Source organism: Myiozetetes cayanensis, unplaced genomic scaffold, assembly GCF_022539395.1.
Source record: "Myiozetetes cayanensis isolate MyiCay16 unplaced genomic scaffold, myiCay2020 scf5-8, whole genome shotgun sequence".
NCBI classification, from domain to species: domain Eukaryota; kingdom Metazoa; phylum Chordata; class Aves; order Passeriformes; family Tyrannidae; genus Myiozetetes; species Myiozetetes cayanensis.
In genome coordinates this window covers 26,737,879-26,765,729 of record NW_026087742.1, presented here as the reverse complement: position 1 = coordinate 26,765,729, position 27,851 = coordinate 26,737,879, and the positions used below count along the sequence as shown (strand labels likewise).

Sequence of the window (27,851 nt, the reverse complement as noted above, 5' to 3'; positions counted from 1 at the left end):
TTCCCTCAGAGCCCTGCTGAGCTTTACAGGGCAAGAGCTTCTAAAAGGATCAAACATAAAAAGGCCTAAACCCAGCAAAACCATATTGGTCCTGTGCTGAAAGAAGCTGAATAGTGTATTATAAGCATGTACAAAATGAGAAAGGAATGAGCAGTAGCTTGGCTCTTCTTAGAAAGAGTTTCTTTCAAAGATTTTTTTTTTAAATTTTATTTTTTTTATTTTTTAAAATAAAGGCAGCTTACTCTCATCTGCAAAGCCAGGGCAAAATTGGTGAAAGGGGCAGCTATGTTCAGCACTGCCTTTCTTTGTGGAGATATCAAAAGACAGGATTAGAATTGCTCTAGCCTGGTGTTAACATCCATTTTGTCCTCATTTAAAGCACTGTCATATTATGGGGTAGTTCAGACAAGAGAAGGCGACTGCTGCAAAGGATGAGTTTTATTTTTAGTTAAAGACAGTGGCAGATGGTTCCCTCAGCGCAGCCGGCGGGCTGAAGATCTGGTGATGGGAGTTGTTTTGGTGGGGGTTTCCTCCTCTCTTAATTCTGCCAATAGCTCTAAAGAGAGTAAAATGTGTCAATAACCAGCACTCCACTGCCTTGAACAGAGAAATCTCCAGGCAACCTCCCCAGTGCTCTGCAGCCCATTACCAAAGGAACATCCCTGTTGGGCCAAATCTCTAGTCCTCCCCTTTCACCTTTCAAGGGCACAAGCAGGATGCCTTACCGTCCCCAGAGCTGTTCTCCTCGTCACTAGAGAAGGTGATCACAGCTTTTTTGCGTGGACGGCGCTTTTGGGTGCGCTTCTGGTTTCGGAGGGTGTGAGACTTGGGTGTGACAAAATCTTCATCATCCCTGTTGGCTGGGCTCAGGGGCTGATGGCGCGAACCTGTCAAGAAAAAGGAAGGAAAAAAAAAAAAAAAAAGAGAGGTAGCAGCCATTCTCTCTGGAAGGGTAAGGAAAAATCCCTAGGTGTCTCTGCTGGACTGCAGGATCACAGGGAAGGCTGCAGCCTCACAAAAGGAACATACTTCTTATTGGTTTCTGCTTGGCTGGCACTGACACTGGAATCTGACTGCCTTCCTGGCACGTCTCTGTTGAATCCATCCCTCGGTTACGGAAGGCAGACAGCTTCTGCTCCAGCTCTTCAGCTAGAGCCTGATGGAGATGTAAAACAGTGCAGGGGGGGAAGAAAAAAGAAGGTGAGGGGAGAGAAATATTACATCCATACCAGAATTGCCATCAAGTTAAATAAATAAATTGATAAATTGTTAGGAGTGAGTAGTAGTTTGTTAAAATGGAAAGCTGCAAGGTTTTCCAATCAATACATGAAAAAGCAATCGCTTTTCTGGCCTGGACACTTGTCCCCCATCCTTACTTTAGCCTCAGGTTTGACACCTGCTCTGTGGAATCGAGCCAGCACAGTTTGGAAGCAACTGTAGACAGCTTGATCTTGGAGCTTATCTGCAAAGCAGTCAAAGTTGTCCTGCAGCTTGTGAAGGCCCCCTTCTGAGATTGGAAGCAGAGTAAGGCAGTGGGACAGATCCCGGTATTGACGCTCCGTTCTGAGAAAGACAAAGACTGCCATTAGCTCTTACAAAAAGGGGTGTGTGAGGGTGAGCACATCTCACCTAGAACTACAGGTGCTTCTGCCTTGCAGAACATGAGATTTGGGTTGTTCTGTTACAGGTCAGTGACAGGGTGCTGTGCCATAACACACACAACCACCACTGCATTCCAAAGACACTGCATTAGTGTCTGTCAGAAAAACATGAAGGCTCCACTGCTGAAGAACACAGTCACTTGTTTAAAAAGTATCAGAAGTTATTGCTGACTAGGAAGAAAAGATGACTCAGTGAGGTCAGGACTCCTCTTGAAGGACCTTATTTCAACTGAATAATAAAAAAACCCTGGCTGCTCATTTTTGCATGTTTGAGATGATCTCAAGCAGAAGCTGTATTTGATGTTCTCTCTCTCTCTCTTCCTGGCCAGAAAGGGACATAAAGAAGGTCATATTCATTAAGTTATAAAGTCAACAAATAACAACTGCTTTATCAAAGAACGAGTACATTCAAATTCCAGCAAAAGTTACAGGAAAAAAAACAAGGAGAAAAAACCCAAAAGCACAAACTATTAATGTAGCTCACTGTGATGGAATGGGATGGGAAAAAAACGTGGCCAAAGCCCCTATTATTAATATATACAAAGCAGAGGGCCTGAAGTCTGTCCTGTATCTGCTCTCTGAGAATGCTCAAACCCAAACAGATGGAGAACAAAGCTGAAGCAACCAGGTATTTCCATCTTTAAAGTGTGAATGATACTTGGCAAGTTGCTATGTTTGGGACTCCAATGCTGAGGAGGGTGATAGTAGCTGCAAAATCTTCTCTGATAAGCTCCTGTTTTAACCTGGAGCGAGAGTCTTCCTTTGGCATTACCACTAGTGCTCATCAAGCTGATCATCTTTGTGGTACAGAAATATCAGGACATTTTACTTCAGGCTAGACACAACTTACACAAAGATAGTTATTTACAAATGTTGTGTGAAGAGCTCACCAGTGTTCCTGGGAGGCAACCTGGGAGAGAGGGACCACTTTCCACTCCAGCTCAGGAAACAAAATCCAAATATTTTGGGAAATATGCAACTCCCTGAGGCAGCTGAGTGGGTCACGTGCCCAGGCACTGTGTACAAATGGCCAAGATAAGCAGACACAGCTTAAATCTCAAGGGCAAAGCCGCAACAATGGGGAAGGAAAACCCACAGGAATGGAGGAAGGCAGGGTGCACCAAAACCAGTGGAAGTTAAAATGAAGATATCATTGGGAAGTACATGACAGGGAGGCAAATAAATTTCTGTTACCTTTCTTCTTGGGGAAAAAAAAAAAAAAAAAAAAAGCATGGGGAACAGGCAAAAAGAAGCAAAAAACTCTAAAACCTAAAAAGCAAAATGACATCCCAGATTCATGGGGTGGGTGTTGCACTTAAGAAAGGAGGGAAGAGGGGCCAATCACTGCCTTAATTTATGTATTTTTAGGAGGAGCATGGAGAACAGGCAAAAGAAGTAAAAACTTCTAGAACCATAAAAGCAAAATGACATCCCAGATTCATGGGGTGGGTGTTGCACTTAAGAAAGGAGGGAAGAGGGGCCAATCACTGCCTTAATTTATACATATTTATTCATGTATTTTTAGGAGGAAGGTAGTTAAAAACCCAGGACCTAATCCAGGTTATGTCAGCATCTGTCACTTTGCCACGTGAAGATTAGGACAGGAACCTGTTGCAACTATCACACACAAGCTTGTTTCCTCTAACAATTCCTAAGAAGCAAAAGTGCTTGTCAGGAAAATTAAGACTACAACCCAACCTGGCAGTCCGGAATCTCTGACAAAGTTTCTCCACCAAGCGCTCTGTCTGTTTGTCTTTCGTAATATATGAGAAGAGATGCCTGCAAGGGAAAAAAAAAAAAAAAAAGGCAAAGTTGAGAGCCCAGAGAGGAAGCCCCATTTCAGGTAGGAGGGGTGCTGAAAAGGTGGCAGTGCTGACTTCCTTCCATCCAGTTTTAAGAGCAGGGAACACTTTCAGATGATCTCCTCACTTCACAGGTTTCACTGACAGACTAGTATGTCTGAGAAGCAGACCGTGAGGGGAGCAGTGAGGCATGCAGTATTTTTTCCCTCCTTCAAAACCATTCTTGTGACTTTTGCATTATTAATTTGCTGAAAGCCTGTTACATTTTGGATCAATGCAAAAGTGAGCATTACTTGGCACTAAAATGGGAACAAAGCCTAGCAGAAGTTAAATGCTAATGTAATCCCATTCTTTCTTAGCTTCTTGAGGAATAGAGAGACCTGGACTTTCACACAGCTAAGTACTTGTGCATTTTGCACTATGTTGTCATAGAAATCACTGAATAACTTCTATTTATTAAGAAGGTCCTGCTGTCCTTCATTTTTCTTGTATCAACATTTCTGTTAACTTAAGCTCAGTCAGGTTGCCACTGGCCTTGATATAATTGCTCTAAAGCACCTCCTTGCTCAGTTTTTGTTATGTCTACAGCATTCACACCAAACTACTTGTTTTTCCAAGATACAGAACAGAGACAGCATTCTCGAGAGTCCTCCCTTTGCAGTTGTTCCAGCATCAATTCATCGTTAACTTAAGTGACCAGAACCATGGCAGCACTCCAGGCAAGGTCTCACCAGCACTACCAATGCTTCCCTATACCAGAAAAAAACTTGACTGCTAAAGCAGGAAGTGGAATGTATCTCTTAACTTGAGCCATAGCTTTATAGAAGAGATTAAACAACTTTTAAATGTTCAACCTTATGCTTGTTATGCTAGTTTTCATCTCAGTTATTACCACTGTAACTCTCTCACTCTTCAAGTTAGTCCTTTAACACTGATGGTCCCCCCACCCTCCACCATAATTTTTTACACCTCCCTATTCTCCAGTTTGGCAATTATCTCTGGAACATAAGACACTGCTTCATTCCTAGCCTCTGCTTTTGTCCACCATGGTTTCCAAGTTAAACCAGATCTTCTTCACTTTGGAAGGATTTCATATAGTGCTACGTGGGGAAATAGCTCAGTTTCAACTACTATTCCCTTCTTGACCCATTTAAAGAATATTATGTGGTGTGGTAACTGATGATCAGGTCTTCTTGAAAATTATTTAGACCAATTCGATACCTGTCTACTTTGTTAAATCAATATTGCCTTTTCTCTCATTTGCCTCATACATCCAGTTCTCTCCTTGTATGTTGCTGGAAGCCAGAGAAGTCCATCTATAGCTTTCTTAACCCCACTAATCACACTTTAATGTGAGTGCTATACTTATTCTCTAAGTCTGTCGTAACACCTCCAGTTTGATATTTATTTAAAATGGTACTGAAAATTCCAATATTGTTTGGGTTTTTCTGCATGCTGTCTCTTGTCTCTCTATGATGGTTTGCTTTGACTTCAGACATTAACTTCCACTTCTACACATGCTGTCAGAAGACACATGCTGTATTTCCCAGTATTTCACATTATCCTCCTTAATGAAATCTGAAGCAAAATATCCATCTACTTTTGCCGCCATAAATTATCTTCAGTCTCAATTTCAGCCTCAGTATTAGGCTTTTCTGTGTTTTGCAGTTCCTACCTGTCCAAAATCCCATCCCTCTTCCTAAATGCACTGGATTCTCACAGATAGAAAGCCTAGCTGAAAAATCACAGGAGATTTTATTGTTCTTCTCTTCAGCAATAGCAATACTTTTGTCCAATACTCCCCTCTGTAATCCATAGGGATTCAAGCAACTCAGAAAACCTGCCATGTGGTTAAGTTTCAGACATAAGAGGAAAATTTCTGTACTTTACTAATAAAGACATTATTTGTGTTGTCTATAAGCAACCAATAACCTCAGATTGAAACATTCCAATGTCTCTATACTAGAGTAAGGCTTTCTTGAAAAAAACCAACCAAACAACAAAACACAAACCACCAAAAAAACCACCCCAGACCCAAACCTGTAGTTATAGTTACTACTAACTACAGCTTTACTAAAACTACTTACAAAAATCCATTAGGCCACCAACATGACAAATGCAGTAGAGTCTTTAAAACCTATTGTGTTCTCCCAATGTTGCATATCCATATTCCCACGAATAAACCTAACTATTTTCCTTTTCTATAGGGAAAGTAATTTTGAGTTAGTGATAACTCTTTGCAGAGTCTCCCCTCACCCCTAACTATGTGGCTTTAGAATCAATTCCCCTCAGCATGAATCCATTTCAAATACAGACTGAAAAAGCCCGATCAAGGAGAACAACTGAAAAAGCACTTTGTATACATCACTGTAGTTTTTCTTCCCTGGATCCCCCTTTGCATAAACATAGTCCTGGTCCTAAGAGATTTATTTAGCCTCAGAATACCTCATAATAGTGTGGAAGGATTCCTCCTCTGTGCTGCAGTTAGGATTGGAGAGATGACTGATTATGTCTGGAAGCAGGTTATAGATGGCATTATCCTGCGCAGAACACAAGTTTCTACATGAGATACAGAATTATAAAGGATACCTTGAGTCAAGCCAATTAAGCTGCCCACTTAAAATTACTTCCTTTTCCCCCATCCTCAATCTACTGACAGAAAACCAGCTTCTTGAAACAAGCTGTACACAGCCAGCCAAACCTATCCAGGACTACTTGGCTGAAGCTAAGGGGGAAAAAACCCAGCCAACCAACAAGCTGTAACTGCAACCCAGCTCTGCTCTTTGGCAGACTTGGATGCAGTTTCTTTGCTTTCCAACCTTGTCAGAACCCAATGAAAAATGCCTCCTGATAAAAGAAACAGCATTGCAGCTCAAGGAACTGCTTCCCATCTTGCCTGAAAAGGTCTAGCCCACATTCACTTTCCCAGTGCTTTTGCATAGTTTTGTCATACACACTGCAGAGATAGCAAGTCAGCACAGTCAGGTGGCTGGCTCTGCTTTAACGGAGCAAACGAAGACAGAAAAGCCCCAGTGTCACTGCAGCCTCTCAGGCAGTAAATTTCGAACTCTGAAGGGCCTGTGTGAGGCTACACTTTGAATGAACAGGGGGTAACCTGTACTGTTCTTACCTGCAGTAAGAAAAGTTTTACTTGGGCTAAAACTGCTTCAGTTTAAGTATCTCAATGTCACACAGCCAAGAACAACTTGGAAAGGTTTCAGAGAAGGTGCCTGAGTCATAAAGTCAGGGAACTCTGCTGTAAGGCCTAAAGGTAAGCTGCAGAAAACTGTTCCAAACCCTGTTCTAGGCATACACAAGAAAGCAAAGGGACACAGCACTGTTTTAGAGCCTGCCTTCCAGTGTGAATGGATGAGATCAAATTCAGCAACATCAGGAAAAACTTGTATTGCAAAGTTTCTTTTAGGTACTCTTATTTGGGCAACACAGAAGGACAGACCTACACCACTAACACACCTCTCCAGGACTCATGTCATTCATTGATCCAACCTCCCACAGCCCTTCCCTGCTCTTGTGAAGTAAGGTCCCTGATCATCCACTTGCCTTGTTGGAGAGTTCGCTGAAGAAGTTCTGAGCCACTCCCACGATTGCCTCGTCTGGGTCTACCAGCAGAGCTGCCATTTCGCTCACTTGGCCCTTTACCTTCACCATGTCTTTGAGGATGAGCTGAGTCATCACGAGTGCAGCTGTCTGCCTCACACTTGGGCAGGGGTCCTGCAACCTGACAGAAACAAAGAGTTAGTGCAGGAAGCAGCAGAATGAGTGTCTCTAAGTTACGGATAGTCCTGACAGCCTATTCCATAGCCAGGCCTGTTGTCTTCCTGCACCATCTTCAAATTTGGTTTCCAGGGTCATTCTTGCCTTCTGGAGGTCCAGTGTCACCCTTCCACAGAGTTTTCATTACCTGTCCTCTCCCAACAATGAGTGTAGCATTACCTGGCATAGAGATGTGATGTCCATGGCTCCACCAGGTTGGGGAAGCGGATGGCCAGATCTCCTGCTGCAATAATGAGGTTGGATCTCACACCAGGCAGAGTGGACTTCTCCATCATCGTGAACAGCAGACGCAAGTGGGTGTCACAGAACTCAGAGCTGAAAAGATAGGGTACAGGAAAGTAGGGGTAGATACCAAAATTCTGTCTCTCAGAGAGCAGAGAATTAAAAACAGTTAAAGGAAAAAGTAATTTATGAACACTTCTGTGTTTGTTCTTTATTTGGAAAAGGAATTGCAACATTTGCTTGTGCTCAGTACTAGGAAAGCTGGGAAAGGAACTCTGGCATGGCTCGGTGGTACCTGATCATGCAGAGTTTGCCAAGAGTTAGGGCTGCAGCAGCTGACAGTGCTGAATCGCTGTAGCGTCCAGGGTTGCTGCAGATCTTGAGCACCAGTGGAACAAAGGCAGAGAGCAGGTGCTTCCCTAGAGAGTGGGGTTAAAGACAGTGAGTATGAGAGCACTCTTTGTGTATCCCACTTTAAAAACAATTACTCAATTTATCCCAGAACTGCTGCAAACTTCAGTAACTGGCTGACTCACTTTCACCACAAACAACCACCTCCACAGAGGCAAAGCAAAGGAACAGCCTACATGGAAACTGACACCAGGCCAAAAACGACTGTTTCCTTCAGAAGAAAACAGCCTTCCTCCTTCAGGATACCCACCATATCTGTTCTTTCACACAGGCAGACAGAGCCAGTGCTCCTTGGTGGAAGCCACACTTACCATCTAGAAGTTCTGTCTCACAAATATTGCAGATAAGCTCGGCCTCAGTGTCATCGGCCGTGGCTGCCATGAGGCCCAGCTCCTCCTCCATAGTGGTCTCGTTTCCTGTGGTCTGTGCAGAAAGGAAGGTTGTAAAAAGATGTCAGGCAACAATAACCCCTTTCTTCACAAAGTTCTCTTCTCTCAAGTGTGAGGTATATGCATATTACCAGCCACACAACTAGAATGGAGAACAGACTGATGGAGATTTTATAACCCACTTTTCCCCCAAGAACTCAGTGAAGTTGTGAAGGGCAGTCCAGCATTTGCCAGTCCACATGCCACAGAACACTAACCACAGAATCACATAGTAATGCTGGAAGGGATCACAGCGGGTCATCTGGTCCAACCTCCTTCCTCAAGCAGGATCATCCTAAAGCATATGGAACAGGATTGCAGCCAGACGGTTCTGGAACATCTCCAGTGAGGGGAGACTCCACAACCTCTCTGGGCAATCTGTACCAATATTAAGTCACTTGCACAGTAAAGTTCTTCTGTATGTTTAGATGGAACTTCCTGTGTATCAGTTTCTGCCGGTTGCCTCTCTTACTAGTGGTTGGCACCACCAAGAAGAGCCTGGCTCCATCCTCTTGACACCCTCCCATCAGACACTTAGAGACATGGATAAGGTCCCCTCTCAGTCTCGAGGCTAAAGAGGCCCAGCTCTCTCAGCCTTTCCTCATAAGAGAGATGCTCCAGGTCCTTAATCAACTTGGGTGTTCACTGCTGGACCTGCTCCAGGAGCTCCATGTCTTTCTTTTACTGAGGGGTCCAGAATGTAAAGAAAGCTTAAGCTACCAACGCTACTAAGATGAGACAGACTTAGGACACATCTGGCATCAATGTGGGAGTCCTGTACAACTTGAGGGACGTTCAAATCCTAAATGCAAGAAATTCAAAGCAGCCTTTACATTGTTGGTCTCATGAGTAAGATTATGGGAAACCTTTTAATAGCAAGGCAAAAGTAACACAAAGGAAGAAAAGAGACATGGGTGTTGCAGTGGGGACCAAATCTGTATCCAACTGCTGCTTCTTGGAAAATCTCATAGTAACCTCCTCCTGTGTGGAAAATGGTAGTGACATGATAAGCAGGATGAGGAAATGAACTGTAGAGTTCTCTGGGCATAGCAGTAAGCATCTAATAGAGACTGGATACCTAGGGACACACAACATTTTTCTCTATTCTTACCCAAGAAAGTCAGCCTCATTACACTCTGGAAAATGTTCCAAGGTAGACCTAACCAAGCAGGGTATTTCTATCACACAGATCCTGTTAAGAAGGCTCCTATTAAGCCTTCATAATTACACCTAAGAGAACTAGACTCGACCCTCAAGTTTCTGGATCAGGGTTCCAGAACTCGGGGCACAAATGGATGTTCTTCTAGCAGCAATTGCAAAAGATTGCACTGGTAAGAAAAGAGGTGATGATTGAAAAGGAAATGTTCACCTAAAGTAGGAAGATAAGCATGGCCAGGACTTCACCCTTCATTCCCTCCCCTCTGCCTCTCCAAAACCCAAGACCAGTGTGAGAGTTTTACTGAATAGGGTCACTCAAGGACCTCAGCTCTCCCTGTCAACCCTGACCAACACTTGTCTGTTTCTACTGCCAAAGTACACATTACCTTGGACCTTGTGCAACCTTAGTAGTGCATTCCCCAGGAGTCAGCTGTAGCTGGGACACTACAAGAGCTGCTCAGGAAAAAAACCCTTGGTTCTCACCTGGGATCTCCGCTTCTGTTTGCTGCTGTCAGAACGCTTCTTGGTCTTCTCCTCTTTAAGGACACGGCGTCTGCCTAGCTCTGCACTCACTGACACTTCCAAATGTGCTACCTGCTGCATTGCCACTTGTCCCACAAGGGACACCAGGTGCACCAACATGAACGTGGGGAGACTGGCAGCACCAGCAGAGTCTCTGCTGGGAGAATCCCTTGGATCTAAAGGAGAAAAATTACTACAGTTCAGTGTTTATCTAGACCTCTTCCCCATTAGTTACTGACAAGTCTCACTGTATAGCCCATCTCCACGTTCCACAGACTCCTTCACAGAACTTGCACCCTTCCATGCCAGCACCTCCACTAGCCCCTCAGCTCTATTCTTCAGCAGTTACTTTAGGCTACCTAATTTCATCACTGGAAACCATAGTTACAGATTTCCTTTATCAGCTTTTTTTCTCACCAGAGTTCTGCCCATCAGCCTCCTGCAGCTTCTCCAGAGCTTGCTGACTGCACACTTGCAGGATGTGGGCACATATCTCATCTGGCCCTTCTGCCAGCTGGTAGATGAGTGTTACTGCTGTATCCATGAAGGGGATCCAGTGAGTACTTGGCTGGGCAAAGCCTGAGGAGAAGAGGGAGCAATGTACCACATATACCAGTGACAACAGAGGCAGCCCAACCTTATCTCCTCCAAACCTGCTGCTGACTTGAGCTCACCTTTACTCATAGTCTCACTCAGGCAACCAAAGAGCATGTGATTCTGTGAGAGTCGAAAAGGTGCACTGTTCTTCTCCATTGCTGGCTGCAGAGAGAATAGATGAGTTACTCACATAAGAACAGCATGTGAGATTCCCCCCATGCCCTCCCCAGTACTTAATCTTGCTGTGTGCATAATGCTAATCAAACCCATGCTAGGCCCTTGGCAGGGACACCCAGTACTGCTCTGCAACTAAACACAGAGCAGGGACATTACTGTTACTTTTGAAGGCACAGTGACAGCAGTGCATGGATTTAAAGCTTGGCCAAATGATGATCCCAGGCCAACCCAGACAGTTCCACTCTTTCATCTTAAATCAAAATAACTCTTTTGAAATCTCAAAAGGATTCTTTTAAAATTGGATATTATTGACTCTTTCTCCACAATGAATGAAGAGGGAAACCTTTAGAGCATCTTCAGAGTCATCAACAGTAAGCCAACTAGAAAACCCTTGCCTAGGGGTAGTCCAGAACCATAAGGTTTTGTTTAAAAGCAAAATACCATCAGAAGAAATAACAGAGGATAAGTCTGAATCCAAGACCATCTCACACTTAGGCTGTTGCATATACCCTGTATCAATCCCACCCTATTTTAGGTTGGGCATAAGATAACCTAGAGAACTACTAAACCGACTGTGACAGTACCCAAGATGTCCCAGCACATCTGCATCCACCTGATGAAGACAGACTTGACCAAAACAGAGGGTTTACCAGCTTTCAGTAGCTGGAAACAAAAATTATCAATTCACCACAATCTGTCCTCTGTACTGAATTTCTGGTTGGGAGGGTGGGTAGGGGGAGAGAGGAAGAGCTACTACAGTCAGTCAAGTATTTTTAGTTCTGTCCCTTCTCACATACAAACTTAGCTGTAGACTTCAGTCAACCTAAAATTGAATTACATCCAATTACAGAACATTTAGGAATGTTGTGATACACATTAATTCATGAAGTTCCTGCAGCAACATCCCCAGCAGAAGGGGTAAACACAGAATGATGGTGCTGTGTGAAGGAGGGCTGCTTTTATGACAGAACTCCTGAACCAAAATGCCCCAAATGCTTGAGTCAAAAAAAACAAAGAGAGGGTTTTTTCCCCGAGTGCATTAAAAAAAAAAAAAAGAAAAATTGTTTCCCAGGCAAAGAAGCCATCAACCATCATGTTGTTCTAAGTACAACATGGACAGGTTTGAAAACCTTTCATGTTTTATATTCTGCTGTACAGCTGACAACTCCTGAATATCAATTAATAGGGAGGGCAAAAGAATCACACCACCAGCAAACATCAGCAGAGGAAAGGGCTTCATGGTTGAGAAAACACAAATCAGTTTAGAACTGGGAGTCTGAAGAAGAGAATTGAAAGGAAAACATATTTTCTTGTGCACTGAACTCTTTACTAATTGAATTCAGCCTGTTGCCTAATGAAAATTCTTTTATTACATGTTCACTGATGTGTGCTAAGCTTTCCAGACAGTGCTGCTGAATGGTCTCAACCTACTTAATTTCAAAATCCGTAAAAATTTAATTACTTCTCTCTCCTCTCAGTACAAACCATCTCCCCCCTCCCTTCTTTGTTTCTGGATGACCTCAAGAACAAATCAAGGGTTTCACCTTAGGGTCACTGGCAAGTTTGGAGATAACATTGCATACTTCTTGAGCCAGGCGATAGTCTTCACACGCCTTCTCAGACAACCCCACTGTTATCAAGATGTCCAGGTTGCTACCTATGATCTCTGGATTCCCTCTGTGGAATGGAAGGGATGGGGGCATTACTTGAGGTGCTGCTGAAAGTTTACAGAGGTATGGATAACCAAGATAAATACTTCTTGTGCCTTCTGGAAGGCAGTGGTTTGAGTAACAGGGAAAAGAAAAGAAAACCCATCCAACGGCTCAAGATATAGATATAGGAAGAGTAAACAATATTCCACAAAAGCCAGTATAATCCATACTCTGCTAAGAGATGTTGTTCTCCAAAGTGATCAACACTGGGTAGAGCCTCTTTGTAAAGGAAGAAGGTTCTTGACTCTTCTTTCTTATCAGGAAAGAGCAAAAACTTATAAGGGTAAGACAAAGAAAAATGTTGCAAAATAGAAAAGAGCCCAAGAGCACCAGCCCAGGACTGGTGACATGTGCCATTTTCTCCCCTACTGTGGGAAACAAAGTAAAACAATAACATCATCCAAAAAATCCCCCCAAACCCCACACCCACCCATTCCCCTTTCTGCTTGTGAAAGAACTTTAGGATCATCATTATGCAGGCCTATTTTTGACTGATGAAGAACTGAGGTAGGGACAGCAAGAAGCAATCAGCAGGTAAGTTGAATGCCAAAGGGTTACCGGGCTGGGAAACAGAGGAAATGAAAACCTTATATGCAGATACATTCTTTTTGCTCCCAGAAAGTGAAACAAATTCATTTCCCTTCATGCTGAAAGCTCCAGACATCTCTACTCAGCAGCTTCTCGCTGTTCTTATTCAAACACAGACAAAGCTGCAGAGCTGTGACACAGTAAACTCTGAGAAGGGATGGACATTCAGAACACAAGGAAAATAATGTCATACTCATTCAGAGGCTGCGCTGGTGAGACCCAGCACAACTATGTTCAGTTCCAGGCTTCATTACCCCCTGATAGGGTTGCTATTTTTGAAGTTACAAAACAAAAAGGTCAGCTGATGCAGCATCCACAGTTCTTCAATAAAAATCGACTGCCTGTACATCCTCCCACTCACAGGACTCGACCTGGCCCCAGGCTCACCGTGCCATCATCCCCAGCAGCATCAGAGCAGCACGTCGTTCCAGCGACGAGCACTTAGATTTTTCCGTGAATTGCTCCCAAAGCAGCTGGATCACAGCAGGCTTTATTTCATCTTTTCGCACAAACTCTGAGATCTGTAAAAGAAATGCAATTAAAAAACTGGGGAGAGGCAGAGGAGGATGGACTTCAAACCAAAGACATTAACTGCAGCGACTACTGTTTCAACATAAAAGACATCTAGAATCACAAATACGGTCCAAACACAGGCAAGGCAGATACTCACTATCTCTTCTAAGCACCGTATCGTTTCTAGTGATGCATCCACCATGATGAGAGAGAGAGAACGCACCAGGCTCTGGGCCTTGGCCCTTTGAAAAGGGAAAAATAATAATAATAAAAGAAATTAAAAGGTAAAGGAAAAGTGATTGTCACAATTACTATCCTATTAGAGAGCTGAGAACATCCATTAGATAACAGAGCTAATCCCTGGGAAAAGGAAAACTTTCCTCACCACAAGCTTGAGTATTCCTAGCCACCCAGCTCAAGTGCCAAGGAGCATGACACGGGCTCAAAAGTCTATTGCTTTGTGCACCGATGTTCCTCCTGGTGCTCAAAGACCCAGCCAGAGGCACTCAGCAGCCACTTCCCAGTTTACTCTCCACCACAAGTCAAAGCATGATTCCCTAGACCATAAGAAACTGAGATCAATCTCTCTATGAACAATTAAGGCCAGAGTTCAAACTGCAGGAGAGTTGTCTCCAGGTAATACTGTCAAGAAGAAATAAGAATCAGTGAGTGCTTTATATTGCCCTGAGGTACAAATGAGGGTGAGGTATGGTGCATCTCACCAGGGATCATACTTAACTTATTGCACGTTTATCCAACAGGATTTAGAAGTGGGCATGTGCTAAAAAAACGGGCAAGTGCCAGAGTAGAGAAAAGTGGTACCCAGCTCCCACCCCCAAATCCTCAAAAAGGATAAACAACAAAGGCCCCTTAACATCCTTTCATCTACACACATAGAAATTTGTTATAAAAAGATTTAAGATCATTTTGACCGAAATACAAATAGAAGTCTGTGTGAAAGCACCCAAATGATAATAACAACTAACCCTCAGTAGTGGGAGGAATAAAAAAAAATGGTGTATTATTGAAAACCAAGGACATAACAAGGACATCAAGACCCCCAGCAAACCCTGAGGAATGTGATGTGTACATCAGAAGCAGAATGCCTACTCGGATAAGGCCATGGGATGCATGACTTGCCAGCAAAAAGACTTGAGCTCTGGTAACAGAAATATAGCTCCAACTTCAGACTACACTGTATACCATTCCTCTTATTATCGCAATAGGATGAGCAAACTAAAGTTATAAGAATGCTCAAAATGGGGAAACAAACACTGGCCAACAACTTTGCCCACAGAGGGTGAAGTATACAAGACTCTTGGACACGGGATGACTCCATAACAGCAGCTGACTCTCAAAGGGTTGAAACAGCCATTCAAAAAAATTAGTTAATTGTTGCCAATCAAGAACCTGTCTGGCAAAAGAAACATTCACAACTGACACCCCTTGTTCCCTATCACATAGGGACCCTTCCCAGATAATTTGGGTATATGTATCTTGGGCAGTGCTTTGTATGAGAGTGAAATTTATGAGAACAAGTGTGAGTGCCTGATAACAGTTTAAATTAAATTAATTTTTAGCATCTCCTTCCATAAGCTCTCACACGGAGTTTTTCTGCATGAATTTCCTACAAACACTACGACCATCCAAGAGCAGAAGCTCAGCAGTATGTCCTGCAGGAAGGCTGGGATACCCAAATATACAACCTTTTAGTTCCCTTCCTGTCCATACACCATTCCTAACAGCAGAAGGGGGGCGGAGGGGGTAGGAAGAAGAAATAAAACCTCAAAACAAACCCAAATATCTTCTGCTTAGGAAGGCCCATACCTCTCAGAATCCTCACTGGGGTTCAGATAGAGTTGCCTGTAGGCGTTCAGCACAGCCTCCTTAATGCCAGGCTCCTTTGACCATATGAGGGGGAGCATCCTGCGGACTCCAAGCAGTGCCTCGGGCACATTAAACTGTGAGACCGTCACAAAGAACTCAATGGCTTCCTGCACCACTGCAGAGGGAACAGTTTCATTAGTACAGTTCTTTCTCAATTCCCATTAGAGAGGCCATTCAAACAAATTCACAGGGGTACTCTCTCACAGCAAACTCTACGAGCATCTAAAGATCACTGCTAATGTCTGCAGAGGGCTCAAGTCAGAATGGGATCACTAGAACCCAGATGTAGATGTCCCAGAGAAAACAGATACAGGATAACAAAATCACAGCTAAATCCAGTGTTATATGTTTAGGAAAATGCCTGAAAAAGAAAAAAAATTCTCTTCTGGGAAACTGTAGTTTTGGGGAAAAAAAAAAGTCTCACAGTCACAGCAGACAACAGCTGAATGTAAGTCCCAGTGCAATATTATAACCAGAATAACTAAGCTATCTGATGTCCAAATGGGCTCTGGAATGATGCACTTGGTTCCAGCTTGACTACTCCTGAAATAACTGCCCAGTCTCCTGCTTGTAAAACAAGAAAAAACATTAAGTAAGCCAGCATTCCCAAGAGAGCCAAGGCAGCCATCAAAGAAGCTGTACAACAAACAGTTCATAGTCTGACCTCTGGTTAAGTAGGAGCTTTTACCAGTATAAGCCCCAATTTCCAAATCTGAATTAAGAACATCTATCAGAAAAGCTGGTATGCTTTCCCTGCCTCCAGTCACACCAGGAGGTATAAATTTGCAGCAGAAAAAAAAATTAAATCTTTAAATATTAAATTTTTAATTACAAAAAGCTAAATCCCTTAGTATCAGCCCCTCATCCAGCAGTGTACTCTCTCCACATGGAGAAAACATCTCAAAACATCTCCACTGTCCAGATACTGAATTTGCCTTCCTTACACTGCATCACAGGACAACAGGGACATGGAAAGTTAGTAAAGTCTGCACAGTCAAAAAAAAAAAAAAAAAACACAACCAAAACCCAGGTGTTTAAGTATCAGGTAGGGGCACTCTCTTGGCCTTGAAATTCAAATGACCTGTAAAGATACTGAACTCAGGAGTTCATTTTTGTGTGTGCAAATAGCTAATGACATCAAACCTTTCTGGGGAAGCCCACATGCTTATCACAAGTAACATATGAGTCCTTAACACAGATGAAGCCTCAGAAGTGTTTCCTTGAAGCCAGGGCACTGTTGCACCAGATCCATCTTATTCCAGATCTGTGCAAGTGGATGTGCTGGAGAGGATGGGAGAGGGAGTCGTGCCCCTCTGTACGCCAGCTCCCTTGGAAATGCCAATTCATGATAAACACTTCAAAAAAAGTCTAAATGGTTACAGTAGTTCTAATTTTAATATGAACACCTGAATTAACTCAAAGGCTGACTCATCACCACCTTTCACTACAGCACTGAAGAGGACCAGGCTACAGCTCATGTTTAGCTATAGAATAAAGTTTGAGGAAAGGTGAGATGGATGAGACCAGCTGCTCAGTTCCCCTCTTGTGGCCAGCATAACACCTGAAGCTGTATCAGGGTACTGAGCACATAACAAAGTCCAGCTTCACTGGCCATGCTTACTTTGGGAGAACCTCAGCTGGGATGATGAACATACTTCCCTCCCCACAGGACGTAGGATGGCTTCCACTGGTAAAGGCATTTCTGTCACCTGGCTGGTGACCAATAAAATGGTTCAAAACCACTTTATTTCAAATGTTTTCAAAACCATTTTTTAAATAATTTTAAAAACATTTCCAACTTTGATATTTAAAAAACAGATTCCTAAAAAGCCCATGCATGCCCTATTAAGCCCCTTTCAGATACTCATTTAGATAGTGATTGCTTTTCCAATATCCTGGAAGTGCCTGTGACACCTGCTCAATGAAGAACAGTTCCTCCAATCTTTTCCCCTTTTCCTGGAGCTCCACCATTACATCTCTCCAGCAAGAGGAGAGATCTGGAAATGCTGAATGGGAAAAAAGCACCCCATGGTTATTTCACATACCTGAGACAGAGCTTTCATACATCAGCTTGCTGATCAGGTACAGAGCTTCTGTGATTTTCACTGAGAAGTTGTAAGCATCTTGCAGGTATTGCACCAACATCTCCTGTTTGACCAGCTCTGTTTGAGACTGCTTTTCTTTTACAACTTCTTTGGTCTTATGACTACTGTCGTCATTTCGAGGATCTTCACTGTTCTCTCCTGGGCATGAACCTGCACAGCACACTTGTTTGTGAACAACATTGAAGACACAAGAGAAATAAGCACAGTACAGGACATTTTAAACCCTTCTTTCCCCACCACATAGTGACACCTTCCACAAGCCAGGATATAAAAGTCCAAATTCTGCCATCAGATCTGACTACAAAATCTCAGCATGCTCTAGGGCAAGTTCCAGTACTACAGTGAGATGCTCCACAGACATGCCAGCTTCGTACAGGGATGCAGAAAGGCCCGGTCCAGCTGGTGTAAACTCCATTAAAATGCTGAAGGGGTTAATCTAAACTTGACAGCTCCCCAAAGATAGATGAGGCTCTAAAAGGGAAACAGGGCAGAGTAGGAAGAAGGCAAACACTACTACTCCCTAGCAAAGTTTGTGCAAGTGTGGGAAGTTGAAAAAGTTAAGAAGATTTTTAGACAGTAGACTTCTGATAGAAATGTAGTCAAGGGGATTGGCTAAGTAACCTTATGCTGAAACAAATATCAAACAAAGCACATCAAGTCTTGAAAATACACCCAGAGGCTCAAGCCCCGGATAAACAAGACTTTGCTTGAACTTGGTCAAGGCTAAGGGTAAGCATTATGTGCCACCACCTGTTCAAGAAGCAGAACTCCTGACTATTTCACACAGGACAGAATGGGTGTGAGGGGGTAAGGCTGGCTTTACTCCCCTCAGTAGATATCATATGAGGTAAAGCATCAGAAATGCATTTCTACTGGGAACATGGAACTGTTCTGACCAGAAATGAAGACCAATGTGATCCAGCCAAAACTAGATGAGTAAATGATCTAGAGATGGTGCAGCTCCATGAGCTGTCATATACACATAGAATGAGCCCCAGAGGTCAGGAGCAACAAGGCATTCCAGAGGGGTTTGGTCAAGTTCTGGCATCATCTTGGACTTAAGGAACAGACAGAACGATCTGAAATAGTTACCTGTGTAAAGTCTCCTCAGAACATCCAGGATTGTTGCCTCCTCATTTTCCTCCATGGGGCCACTGAAGGGTTCCTTCCCCTGGAAGCGACACAGGGCCTTCTGCGTAAGGTGGGCTGCACTCCTGGACAATGACATTGCCCAAGAGAAGAATATCAGCAACCCATCAGGGCAGAACACAAGGGAAACCTTCCAACTTTGCCCTGAACACTGGGGAAAGCAGCTCCTACCAGCATCTTCTGCCGGGTGGGTAGCCATGTCAACCTCTTCCTACAGATCAATGTTATTGGAAATCACCCCTCCACCCTGGAGCTCAAACCTTTCTTGAACAGAGAACATCCCTTGGCATAAACACTCTCAAACTGCAGAGCCTTCTTACTTGTAATTCAGCTTTCTCAGCAGCCCAGTGATTTGCTCCACTGCACTCTCCACTGTTTCCTCAACTTCCAGCACCTCCTCTTCCTTTTCCTGCTGTGGTTGAAAGAGCTGTTGTATGGCAGCCCTAACTTCTGGTAGCATCGCTTCCCACTCTTCCTCTGGAGTGATCACTGGAGCTATTTAAAAAACAGAATGAATGAAGAACTCAAAGACTCAAGTGACACCTTAAATGGGGAGAAAAACTCACCTGGAACTTAGGAATTCTATTTCCCCCACTCCCTCCCCCTGCAGGCACTATTTTCATAGCTGATTCCACCCAGACTACAGTAAGAACAAGACAAGAACTCTGGTATAAAAAAGAAATCACTGAAGGCAAAGAAAAAAAAAGGCAGGTAAGAGAGAATCATCATTTGTTTAGCCTTGGACTTGCAACTGCCTACAAATCAGGTTTAAATTAATATCTAACCAAAATTATGGCTCAAGCAGTCCTTGAGTGGTTGAAAATGGAAACCTGGGAAGGTGTTCATAGGCATTTTCAGTTCTTACCCTGAAAATAGGATATTTAGCTACAGGGACTGTTATTCTAGACATGGATATTACTATGATCCTTTTATAACATCACTATACAAAAACCTGTTCTGAGTTTGATCCCAGTTATCTGGTCTCACCATCTCACACAGCTAAGATCCGAGACAAAAGCCATCACAACCTGGGAGCAAATTTAAAATGAGGAAAAGTAAATTCTGGACTGCCCTGGAAAGAGGAAAAATGAAGAAAGGAAATTACCTGCTGTGGATCTGACACGGTCCCTCATTTCTTGCAGTTTCTGCACTTCTTTCTTCAGTGGCTTTTCAAAGTCAGCACAGTTTAGCTGAAGATGCCAGGAAGAGAAGAAGAAATATATTACTTTCCTTTTCTTTCTGAAATGCCAGAATTCTCCTTTCTATCCCACTCCCTGCTTTAGTGGTCAATCCCCATAGACAACCCTTTTTTGGGAAACTGGAATAGTAGACACTGGCCCCAATCCTGGAACAGGAACTGCTGCAAATTGCCAGTCTAAGGCTCAGAAACTCAGAAGGAGGTGCAGCTAAACAGAGAGCTGCAGCTCCATGCAGAATATTCTAAAAAAATAATTCTGATCCTAAGGAAAGAAACCCCACAGTGGATTCAAATAAAACTGCTGCGGGATTTTGCCTCGATCAAATACATCCCTCCTGGCCTTCAGTAAAGCTACCAGTTACACTAAGAAAGAGTAACTGGGACAACAAGCCTGAGACTACAGGATCTGAACGTGAGAAAACCAGAAAGCTCCCACCTGCATAGTCAAAAGCTATGCTGTCCCTCCCAGAAGACACAGAAAAGCTGCTCCCCAGGCTATAGCACTCAGTGCAGATACTTGGCCTGTAAACAGACACATGGCATATCCATCACACTAATCAGAATTACCTTGCAGGAGAAGGGGTTGTTGGACAAAAACGCAGCCAGGAGCTGGATTGCATTTTTAACTACTATGACAGATTTGTCATTGAGACGCCCAACAGCCAGTGATACCACAGACTGGAACTGAGTCAAAGGCAGGGCCTAGCACACAATGAGACAGACAAAGTTATCAAGGAGGCTTAGAGGTTTGGGAAAAGTTATTTTACTGAAGATGTATTCATACACCAAAAGGCACAGATTATAGATTTACAGAAAAGTCTAGGTCTGAAGGGATGTCTGGTATCTTCTGGTCCAGCCTCCACTGAAAGCAAGGACTTAGAGTCCTGTCGAGTCTAGTCTTAGCATATCTAGCAAGGGTGATGTTCTCCCATACCAGTGCCCAAAAAGAGGCTGCATACTGTGCTCTTTCTTCTAGTTTGTCCCAGTAATGAAGAGCACCATTTAATTTCTGCCCCCAGTTCCCTCACCCCTAGATGTTTGGTCTCATGGAAAAAAGGAACTGCAGACACCAGAGTACACAGGGACAATACCTTTCTCTATTAAAACTTTAGTCTCTGCAAACAAAAGAAAAGGCGGGGTGGCAGAAATTCCCTCAGAAAACACAACAGGGGAAGGGATGACTGAGGCAACACCTTTTCCCCAGCACGGACTTACCTTGCACTGAACGATTCGAGTGAAAAGCTGCAGCACGCGGCTGCGCACAAAGCTATGGACGTCACACATGTGGGCCTGCAGCAGACTCAGGAACTCGTCCCGAGTACCACGGGCAGCTTCGTCCAGCTCGTTACCATTCAGCACCTTCATCAGCGCTTCTGCCATAGCTGCCAGAATGGCATTTCGCATCATGTAACTCTGCAAAGAGTAGAGTTGTTGAACCAGGAACAGACAAAAAGACGTGACTTGATGTGCCAAGGGACAGCCCAGAGTTTGGGCCTACCAAGTCCCAGGCTCCAGCCTTAAGTGAGTTTTTTCATTATGGACATTATATTAAACTTGGATGAACAGAACTGTGCCTGCAAGACAGAGTAACCTCTCCTATGCAGACAGGCCAAGGGAGTTGATGTTGTTCAGACTGGAGAAGAGAAGACTCCAGGGAGACCTTATAGCACCTTCAGGTTCCTAAAGGGACTACAAGAAAGCTGGAGAGGGACTTTTTACAAGGGCAAGTAGCGATAAGACACAGGTGAATGGCTTCACACTAAAAGAGAGTAGGTTTAGATTGGATATTGGGAAGAAGTTCTTTACTGTGAGGGTAGTGAAATACTGGAACAGGTTGCCCATAGAAGCTGTGGATGCCCAGTCCCCAGAAGTGTTCGAGGTCAGGTTGGAAGAAGCCCTGAGCAACCTGGTCTAGTGGAAGGTGTCCCTGCCCACAGCAGGGGTTTGGAACTAGATGACTTTTATGGTCCCTTTCAATACAAACCACTCCCTGATTCTATTCCAACCCTGCTATCCAACTAGGTCCACAGAGGCCAAGAACTGACATGAGAAACACTTAGGATTTCTAAGGGCAGTTTAGAGAAGGTGACACAATGACAAACTTGTTAAATTCTGACGACCAAGAGACAACAGCTGGGAGCTCAGATCAGTAAGCAGTCTCCCATGCTCTGACATCCAACTATGACAACCAGGCAGTAGATGTCATGGTTTCTGTTTCCTTTGCATCATTTAGGCAAGGGAAGAACCTATTCCAAAGGACAGGTTTTGGCTACTTGAGCTCTGTAAAAGTGGTTCTGTTTTCAGACAGAAAAACTGGATAGCAGCACCTCCACCACTTGACTTCTCTGGACAGGTAACAATGCAGAAACATACCTCTCCATCCAAGTGGTGCAGGAGGACACTCATGTTGGATAGCACCAGAGCTGGAATCTGTCCGGCCAGTTCTGTTATAAAGGTAGAATAACCCTTGACTCCAGAAGCCTCACGAGCCAAATCCCGCGGACATTTCTGTCCAATTTCCCTGCAAAGAGAGATGAAACAAGGAGTGGGGTGCCTAAAGTTGCTAGGGGTAGAAGGACAAGCGTCAAAGTATTTCTCTCACCTTAGCAATTCACCCACCAGGCTTTTCAGACCATACTCTTCAGCCCAGAGGCTCACGGCCTGTGCAAACACTGGGGCTACATGTTCAAAGCACTGCAGCATCTGGGTGATCTTCAGAGTGGCACCTTTCACACGAGACAAGGAAGAAAGAGGTCAGGGAAAGTAGCTGGAAATGGCATCAGGAAGAAGGCAGAAGAGTAGGAACTCACCAAACATTTGACCACAGTGAATCAGAGCTCCAGCAAGCAGATGCATCACAGCCTCCCGTGTGGCACGATACCTCTGAAGACCGATACTGGGATTCTCCAGGATACGGTAGCAGCTTCCCATCATTAAGCTAAAGCCACAGAAGGCAGACAGCAAACCTATCACAACTAGAACCAACATCATTCTACCACACCACACTATGTAAACATTTCTATCAAACCAAAGAGATTTTCCAATATCCTTTAAAAATTAGCAAACAACATCTGAATTTTTGAGGAAAGCAAGTGGTCCCTATACACATTGATTTTGCCTCAAGCTGGTTTCTCCAGTTTACCAATGATCTGCACCCTCCAGACAACTGTAATACCACCTCATTGGTCGATTTAACATTTAACTCTCCCTTCCAGAGAACCAGTCACTCATCCCACCTCTACATCTGCTCCATCCCATACCTGACAAACTCTTCTTCCACTGATAAACCACCCCAAAGCTGACGGAGATCCAGCTGCAGCACCTGCGTAAGCAGCTGTAAGACTGGCTCCCTCTCCTCTTCCCACAAGGATCCAGAAGTCTTGGCATGGTTCTTCTTGTTCTAGAAAGGAGATTACACAATGTGATACACCAGCAGCTTGACAACAGAAAAAAATAAATCACCAACCTTCTTCCCTTGAAAATGTCTGTCTGTTAATTCTACAGCATTAAGAGACACACAGAGGTGATCACAGAATCACACAGATGCACAAGATCACAGAATCACACTGGACTTTCCCCAATTCTTCTCTCTCAGCTCAAGCTACCCCACTGTCCCATGCAGCTCACGGCTGGCACTCACAGGCACTCGGACCGAGGCCAGCAGTGGTGTCTCCCGTAGTGTAAGGACATACTTGCATCTGCTGCCTTCGTCTCTTCCCACAGAAAGGAACTCGTGAGAAAATACTGGCACATTAAGTACCAGCCAGACACTGAAGAGCAAAACAAAAAGGCCTGGGCATCTGAGTCCCTGCTGATGTTTAGACACTATTGTCCATTTGTTTTCCACATACAGTTTCACAGAAACACCAGCCCTCCACCTTATGCACTGCTCTTGCTGGCATCAGGCTTAAACAAACCCAGCTATAACATCTCAGAGATGTTCAGCAAGCTTAAAAATATTTCTGACTTTTATCATCTTGTTTTTCTCCCAGTCCCCTCACCTACCTTCCCACCACAACCTGCCTCCAACAAACTGTTCTTGCAGGTTTCTATTTCAAAGGCATCCATCAGGGAAGTCAGCAAGTAGCAGTTCATCTTAAGAGCATTGAGGTGAGCGGCACGGTCTGCATGGCTCAGCCCAGAGTCGCTCAGGATGCCGGGAAGTTCATTGGAATGATGGGACACCACTGAAGAGAGGTATAAAATCATGAGCACTCCTTGCCAGGCCCCTCAGCCATCCTCTCTTTAAGAAGCTTAGAGCAGTCATCAGATTACCAAAGATGTGTGCTCACATCTCACCAGCTGTAACACGGGCTGCCCCCTGCAACCCAAACCTTGGACACGCTGTCTTATCCTATCCCCACAGCCCTTGGTCAGCTCAGAGAAACACTCCCTCTGAGCTGATGCATCCCAAAGATGTATTTTCCAGGGATGTGGGCCAGAGGATTTTCTGTCGGTCTGCCCTTACAGCGAACGTGCACAGCTCAGCATCGTCCACCAAGATTACAGACCCGTATGACAGGAGTGGGCTGAGGGTGCAGCCCAGCTGGCCGAGTCACATTAGCCTTTATATCATCATTGAACTGCCAGGGGAGAGCAACCTCTCCCTTAGTCCTGCTTCGGCCAGAAACAGCAGATACTCACCGTTCACCATCAGCTCCAGGGCGTTCTCCTTGACAGCGGTGCCCACGGTTCGGAAGTGGCTACGGAGCAAGCACAGTGCGTGAGGTCAGCGGGCAAACAGCGCTTGGCGGAGGGGCGAGCGCCCGCCTTTCCGCCTCCCCGCTCCGCCCGCTCCCCCCTGTACTCACTAGAGCACGCTGTACCCGGCGTCGAAGTGCTGCAGCACGGCCAGAGCGCCCCGCGCACGGAAGGCGGCCCGGAAGGCTGCGGGAAAACACGGGGAGGGGAGGGGAGGACAGGGCCGTGAGCCGGCGGCAGGACCGGGACAGGCCGGGCCAGGGAGTGCGGGGACAACTTACCTGCGAGGGAGGGCGGCAGCTCATGGACGGGCAGCACCTCCTGCACCACGTAGTGCCCGCGGCCATCGTCCCGCAGCAGGTCGGCCAGGGCGAGCGGCACCTGGAACTGCGGAGCCGCCGCCGCGCCCGCCATGGCCGCCACAGCTCAAAACAGCGCGCGCGGGCCGCGACCGCCCCGCCCCCTCCACGGGCCTATCAGCAACGGCGGCCTCGCCGCGCGCCGGCATCGCGCCCAATCGCCGCCCCCGCCGCGCTCGCGGCCGTTGGGCAGACGTCACCTCCGCGGCGGAAGGGGCTGCCCGGCCCGTCCCGTCCCGGCCCTCCTGTCCCGGCCCTACCCCGGCGCACCGGGGCTCACCCCCATGGCGGCGCTGCTGCTGCGGACGGCGGGCCGGGCCCTGATGGGCCGTGCCGCGCCGCTGCTCCTCGTCGAGCGGGGCATTAGTGAGGGCGGCGGGGCGCGCTGGGCGCCCGTGCGGCCCGGCCTCCCCGTGCCCCTCTCCTCGCCCCTGGCGGGGCTCACCCGGCCCATCCCCATCAAGGAGCCGCCGCAGCGCAAGCAGGTGGACCGCTGGACGAAGAAACGGGCCTTGTTCGGAGTCTACGACTACGTGGGGATCCTGGGTAAGACACACAGCCCGCCTGCAGGCGGGGAGGGAGGCTGGACCCACCTGCGGGCTGGCGCCTCCTCCAGGAGGGGAGGATTTGGGCCGGCCGCCCTAGGAAGAGTCTCTTTCAAAGCCCGGCTTCACCTCTGCCTTCCCTGCTGTTCTCAGGCGGCTTCCAGATCCACCCGAAGAGTCTCATCAAGGGGCCCACGTGGCTGCGAGGCTGGCGGGGGAACGAGCTGCAGAGGTGCATCCGCAAGAAGCAGATGGTGGGCAATCGGATGTTTGTAGAGGACCTTCACAAACTGAACAAGAGGATCCGGTACTTGTACAGGCGCTTCAATCGCACTGGGAAGCACCGCTAGCGTTCGGCATGTGGAGCATGGGGTTGTGGCATCGCGGTCAAAATAAAGACAGCTTTCACTCAGTTGGGTTTCCAGTGCTTCCTACAACCTTTGCTGTGTATTTCTAGCCTGCTCCCAAGGTCCTGCTGCTGCTCCAGCCCTGAGGTCCTCTGTGGAAATTCTTCTGTGCCCCCTCAGGCATTTCTGACGTCTTGCAGACATCTATTCCAGCCTGCATCCCTGAACTTGACCCTCGGGTCTCTAATTTTTGGCCAGGTTTCAAGCATCCTTTGTCTTTGCTAGCCCCAGGTTCTCACATTCTACTTGACAATTCCAGTATGCTTCAGCTTAGATTTTCCTCATAACCAAATTTTCAAGTTAGTGCCAAGAGTGCCTGCTAATATGTCCTCCTGCTCACTGCTTTATCCCTTGCCCTCTGCTTATTTGTGATTAAATGTGAATGACCCAAATGTTAGTTGAAATGCATCGAAACTTGTCTTCAGAATGGGATTTGTCTCCTGTTTCACACCTATGACTTAAACCCCTGCTAATGGCATTTAATGGCCAAATGACCTTTCATTTATAATTGAGTCAGGATTTGCAAAAGCAATTCAGGTATTTGACTGTTTTAAAAAACTCTGACTTCTAGTTTTCCATAACTGTTACTGGTTCCTTTAGAGGAGAAATTACAGTGAGGCAGAGCTGGCATCCCTCTAGTCCAGCATCACAAAGACCATTGTACACTTGGGGAAAAAAATGTAGCATGAGCAGGCACTTGCCTACCTCTTCTCCCTTAGTTTTTAACTGGTCTGCTAAATAATTTGGGAGTTACATCTGCTGACTTGATGTATCTTGCTACTAAGCAACACTGCTCTGTCTCCAACAGCACTTGGTTGGAAGTGGCAGGGAACGAATGGAAAGAACTTTCTTTATGTCTAAGCCTGAGAAAAGTGAAGGCAAACTCTGTTCAGACAGCTGAAGTTCACATTCTCAGGAGCAAGGTGGCAGACCTGGGGGAATTGCCAAAAGGTGGTGTGGATCCAGGAAACATGCACAGATCCAACTGGGGACTGAGAAAACACCTGAAAGAGAGCAGCTGGGGGTTATTACATATGTAAACCATAGGTGTAGCAAATCCTTGGCTGAAAATATGTCAGAAACAGGAAGAGTGTCAGAGCAAGTACCTTGTACCCTTTGTCATCTCTTAACCCCCAAGCACCAAGCTGGCAAGGGCTCAGTGGCCACTAGTTCCATAAGCTCTGTCTTCGGTTATTTGCAATGGTTACTGGAACAGTCCTTGGACTGTGGTGGGAAGGTCGCCAGGCTACAGAAACTTCTTCCGTAACTTGTCCCTTTGCAGCTTGACTGAAGGCTCAGCTTAAAAACATGCAGTTCTGCTGAGCCCAGTGCTAGTCTGCTCCTGTCTGCAAGTCACCTGGCTCAAGTCACAACCCTGTATTACGTGTTCACCTTGTAGTTGTGGTATTTTGGTTCCCATGCTGTCATCTGTGACGTTTCTGTCTTGTGTATCTACTAATCTATCAGATCTGATACTAAAAACTATGAATGTCCTGTATCACCTTATGAAAGGAAAAGGTGTGTGAACCCACGCTTGTCACCCTACTCACCGCACCAAATGCTCTATGAAGAAACTTCTTGTTCCAATATGCTCCTGCCTCCTTTTTTGTCCTGAATTAAAGAATCTTCCCTTCTGATCCATCAGGCTTCTGCAGATTTTTAGAGGGAAAAGACACACGTTGCTGTTCTCGGGGCTGCTGCAGGAACCTCATTTCCCCCGCAGGCTGCAGAAGCTCAAACGGGACTTGTTCAGGTTCCCTTTCGTGCCGTGCTGTATGGTGGAAATGGGCCAGCGACACCATCTCTTAATTGCAAGGGCAGCGGCTTCACTAGAGCCAACAGACACACTGCGGAGGTGGAATTACGGAACTGCTCCGCAGTTCCCACCACTACGGCACTCGCTGGGATGAGCTC

The 27,851-nt window shown here is 45.5% G+C and overlaps 2 protein-coding genes and 1 non-coding gene across 5 annotated transcripts; 1 reads left to right on the top strand and 2 right to left on the bottom strand.

Annotated features, from left to right (window-relative positions):
* Positions 1-423: 423 nt before the first annotated feature.
* Positions 424-25,077, bottom strand: NCAPD2 (non-SMC condensin I complex subunit D2). Of its 3 annotated transcripts, none has more exons than XM_050333142.1 (31): positions 24,908-25,077; positions 24,737-24,812; positions 24,570-24,628; positions 23,931-24,112; positions 23,186-23,325; positions 22,736-22,863; positions 22,528-22,651; positions 22,299-22,446; positions 21,141-21,338; positions 20,493-20,627; positions 19,833-19,917; positions 19,048-19,222; positions 18,671-18,792; positions 17,519-17,740; positions 15,414-15,588; positions 13,744-13,828; positions 13,461-13,594; positions 12,318-12,450; positions 10,674-10,758; positions 10,417-10,578; positions 9,961-10,175; positions 8,203-8,314; positions 7,776-7,899; positions 7,418-7,573; positions 7,025-7,202; positions 5,909-6,003; positions 3,360-3,440; positions 1,377-1,563; positions 1,030-1,156; positions 726-887; positions 424-556 (listed from the first exon to the last, which is right to left on the bottom strand). In XM_050333142.1, exons 1-31 carry the CDS (start codon positions 25,038-25,040, stop codon positions 474-476), a joined length of 4,221 nt encoding a protein of 1,406 aa, XP_050189099.1. In that variant the 5' UTR covers positions 25,041-25,077; the 3' UTR covers positions 424-473. The 3 variants fall into 3 exon arrangements, 2 of the variants coding, with proteins under 2 accessions (XP_050189099.1, XP_050189100.1); XM_050333143.1 differs by having other exon boundaries at positions 17,519-17,728; XR_007630993.1 differs by lacking the exons at positions 424-556; positions 726-887; positions 1,030-1,156 and having other exon boundaries at positions 1,443-2,930; positions 3,074-3,440.
* Positions 24,187-24,509, bottom strand: LOC126649811 (small nucleolar RNA U85). Its single transcript, XR_007631190.1, has one exon. It is a non-coding gene; the product is annotated as a small nucleolar RNA U85 (small nucleolar RNA).
* Positions 25,078-25,206: 129 nt separating the features above from the next.
* MRPL51 (mitochondrial ribosomal protein L51) lies at positions 25,207-25,942 on the top strand. Its single transcript, XM_050333144.1, has 2 exons — positions 25,207-25,531; positions 25,684-25,942. The coding sequence occupies exons 1-2, from the start codon at positions 25,270-25,272 to the stop codon at positions 25,878-25,880; spliced, it is 459 nt and encodes a 152-aa protein (XP_050189101.1). The 5' UTR covers positions 25,207-25,269; the 3' UTR covers positions 25,881-25,942.
* The last annotated feature ends 1,909 nt before the right edge of the window (positions 25,943-27,851 follow it).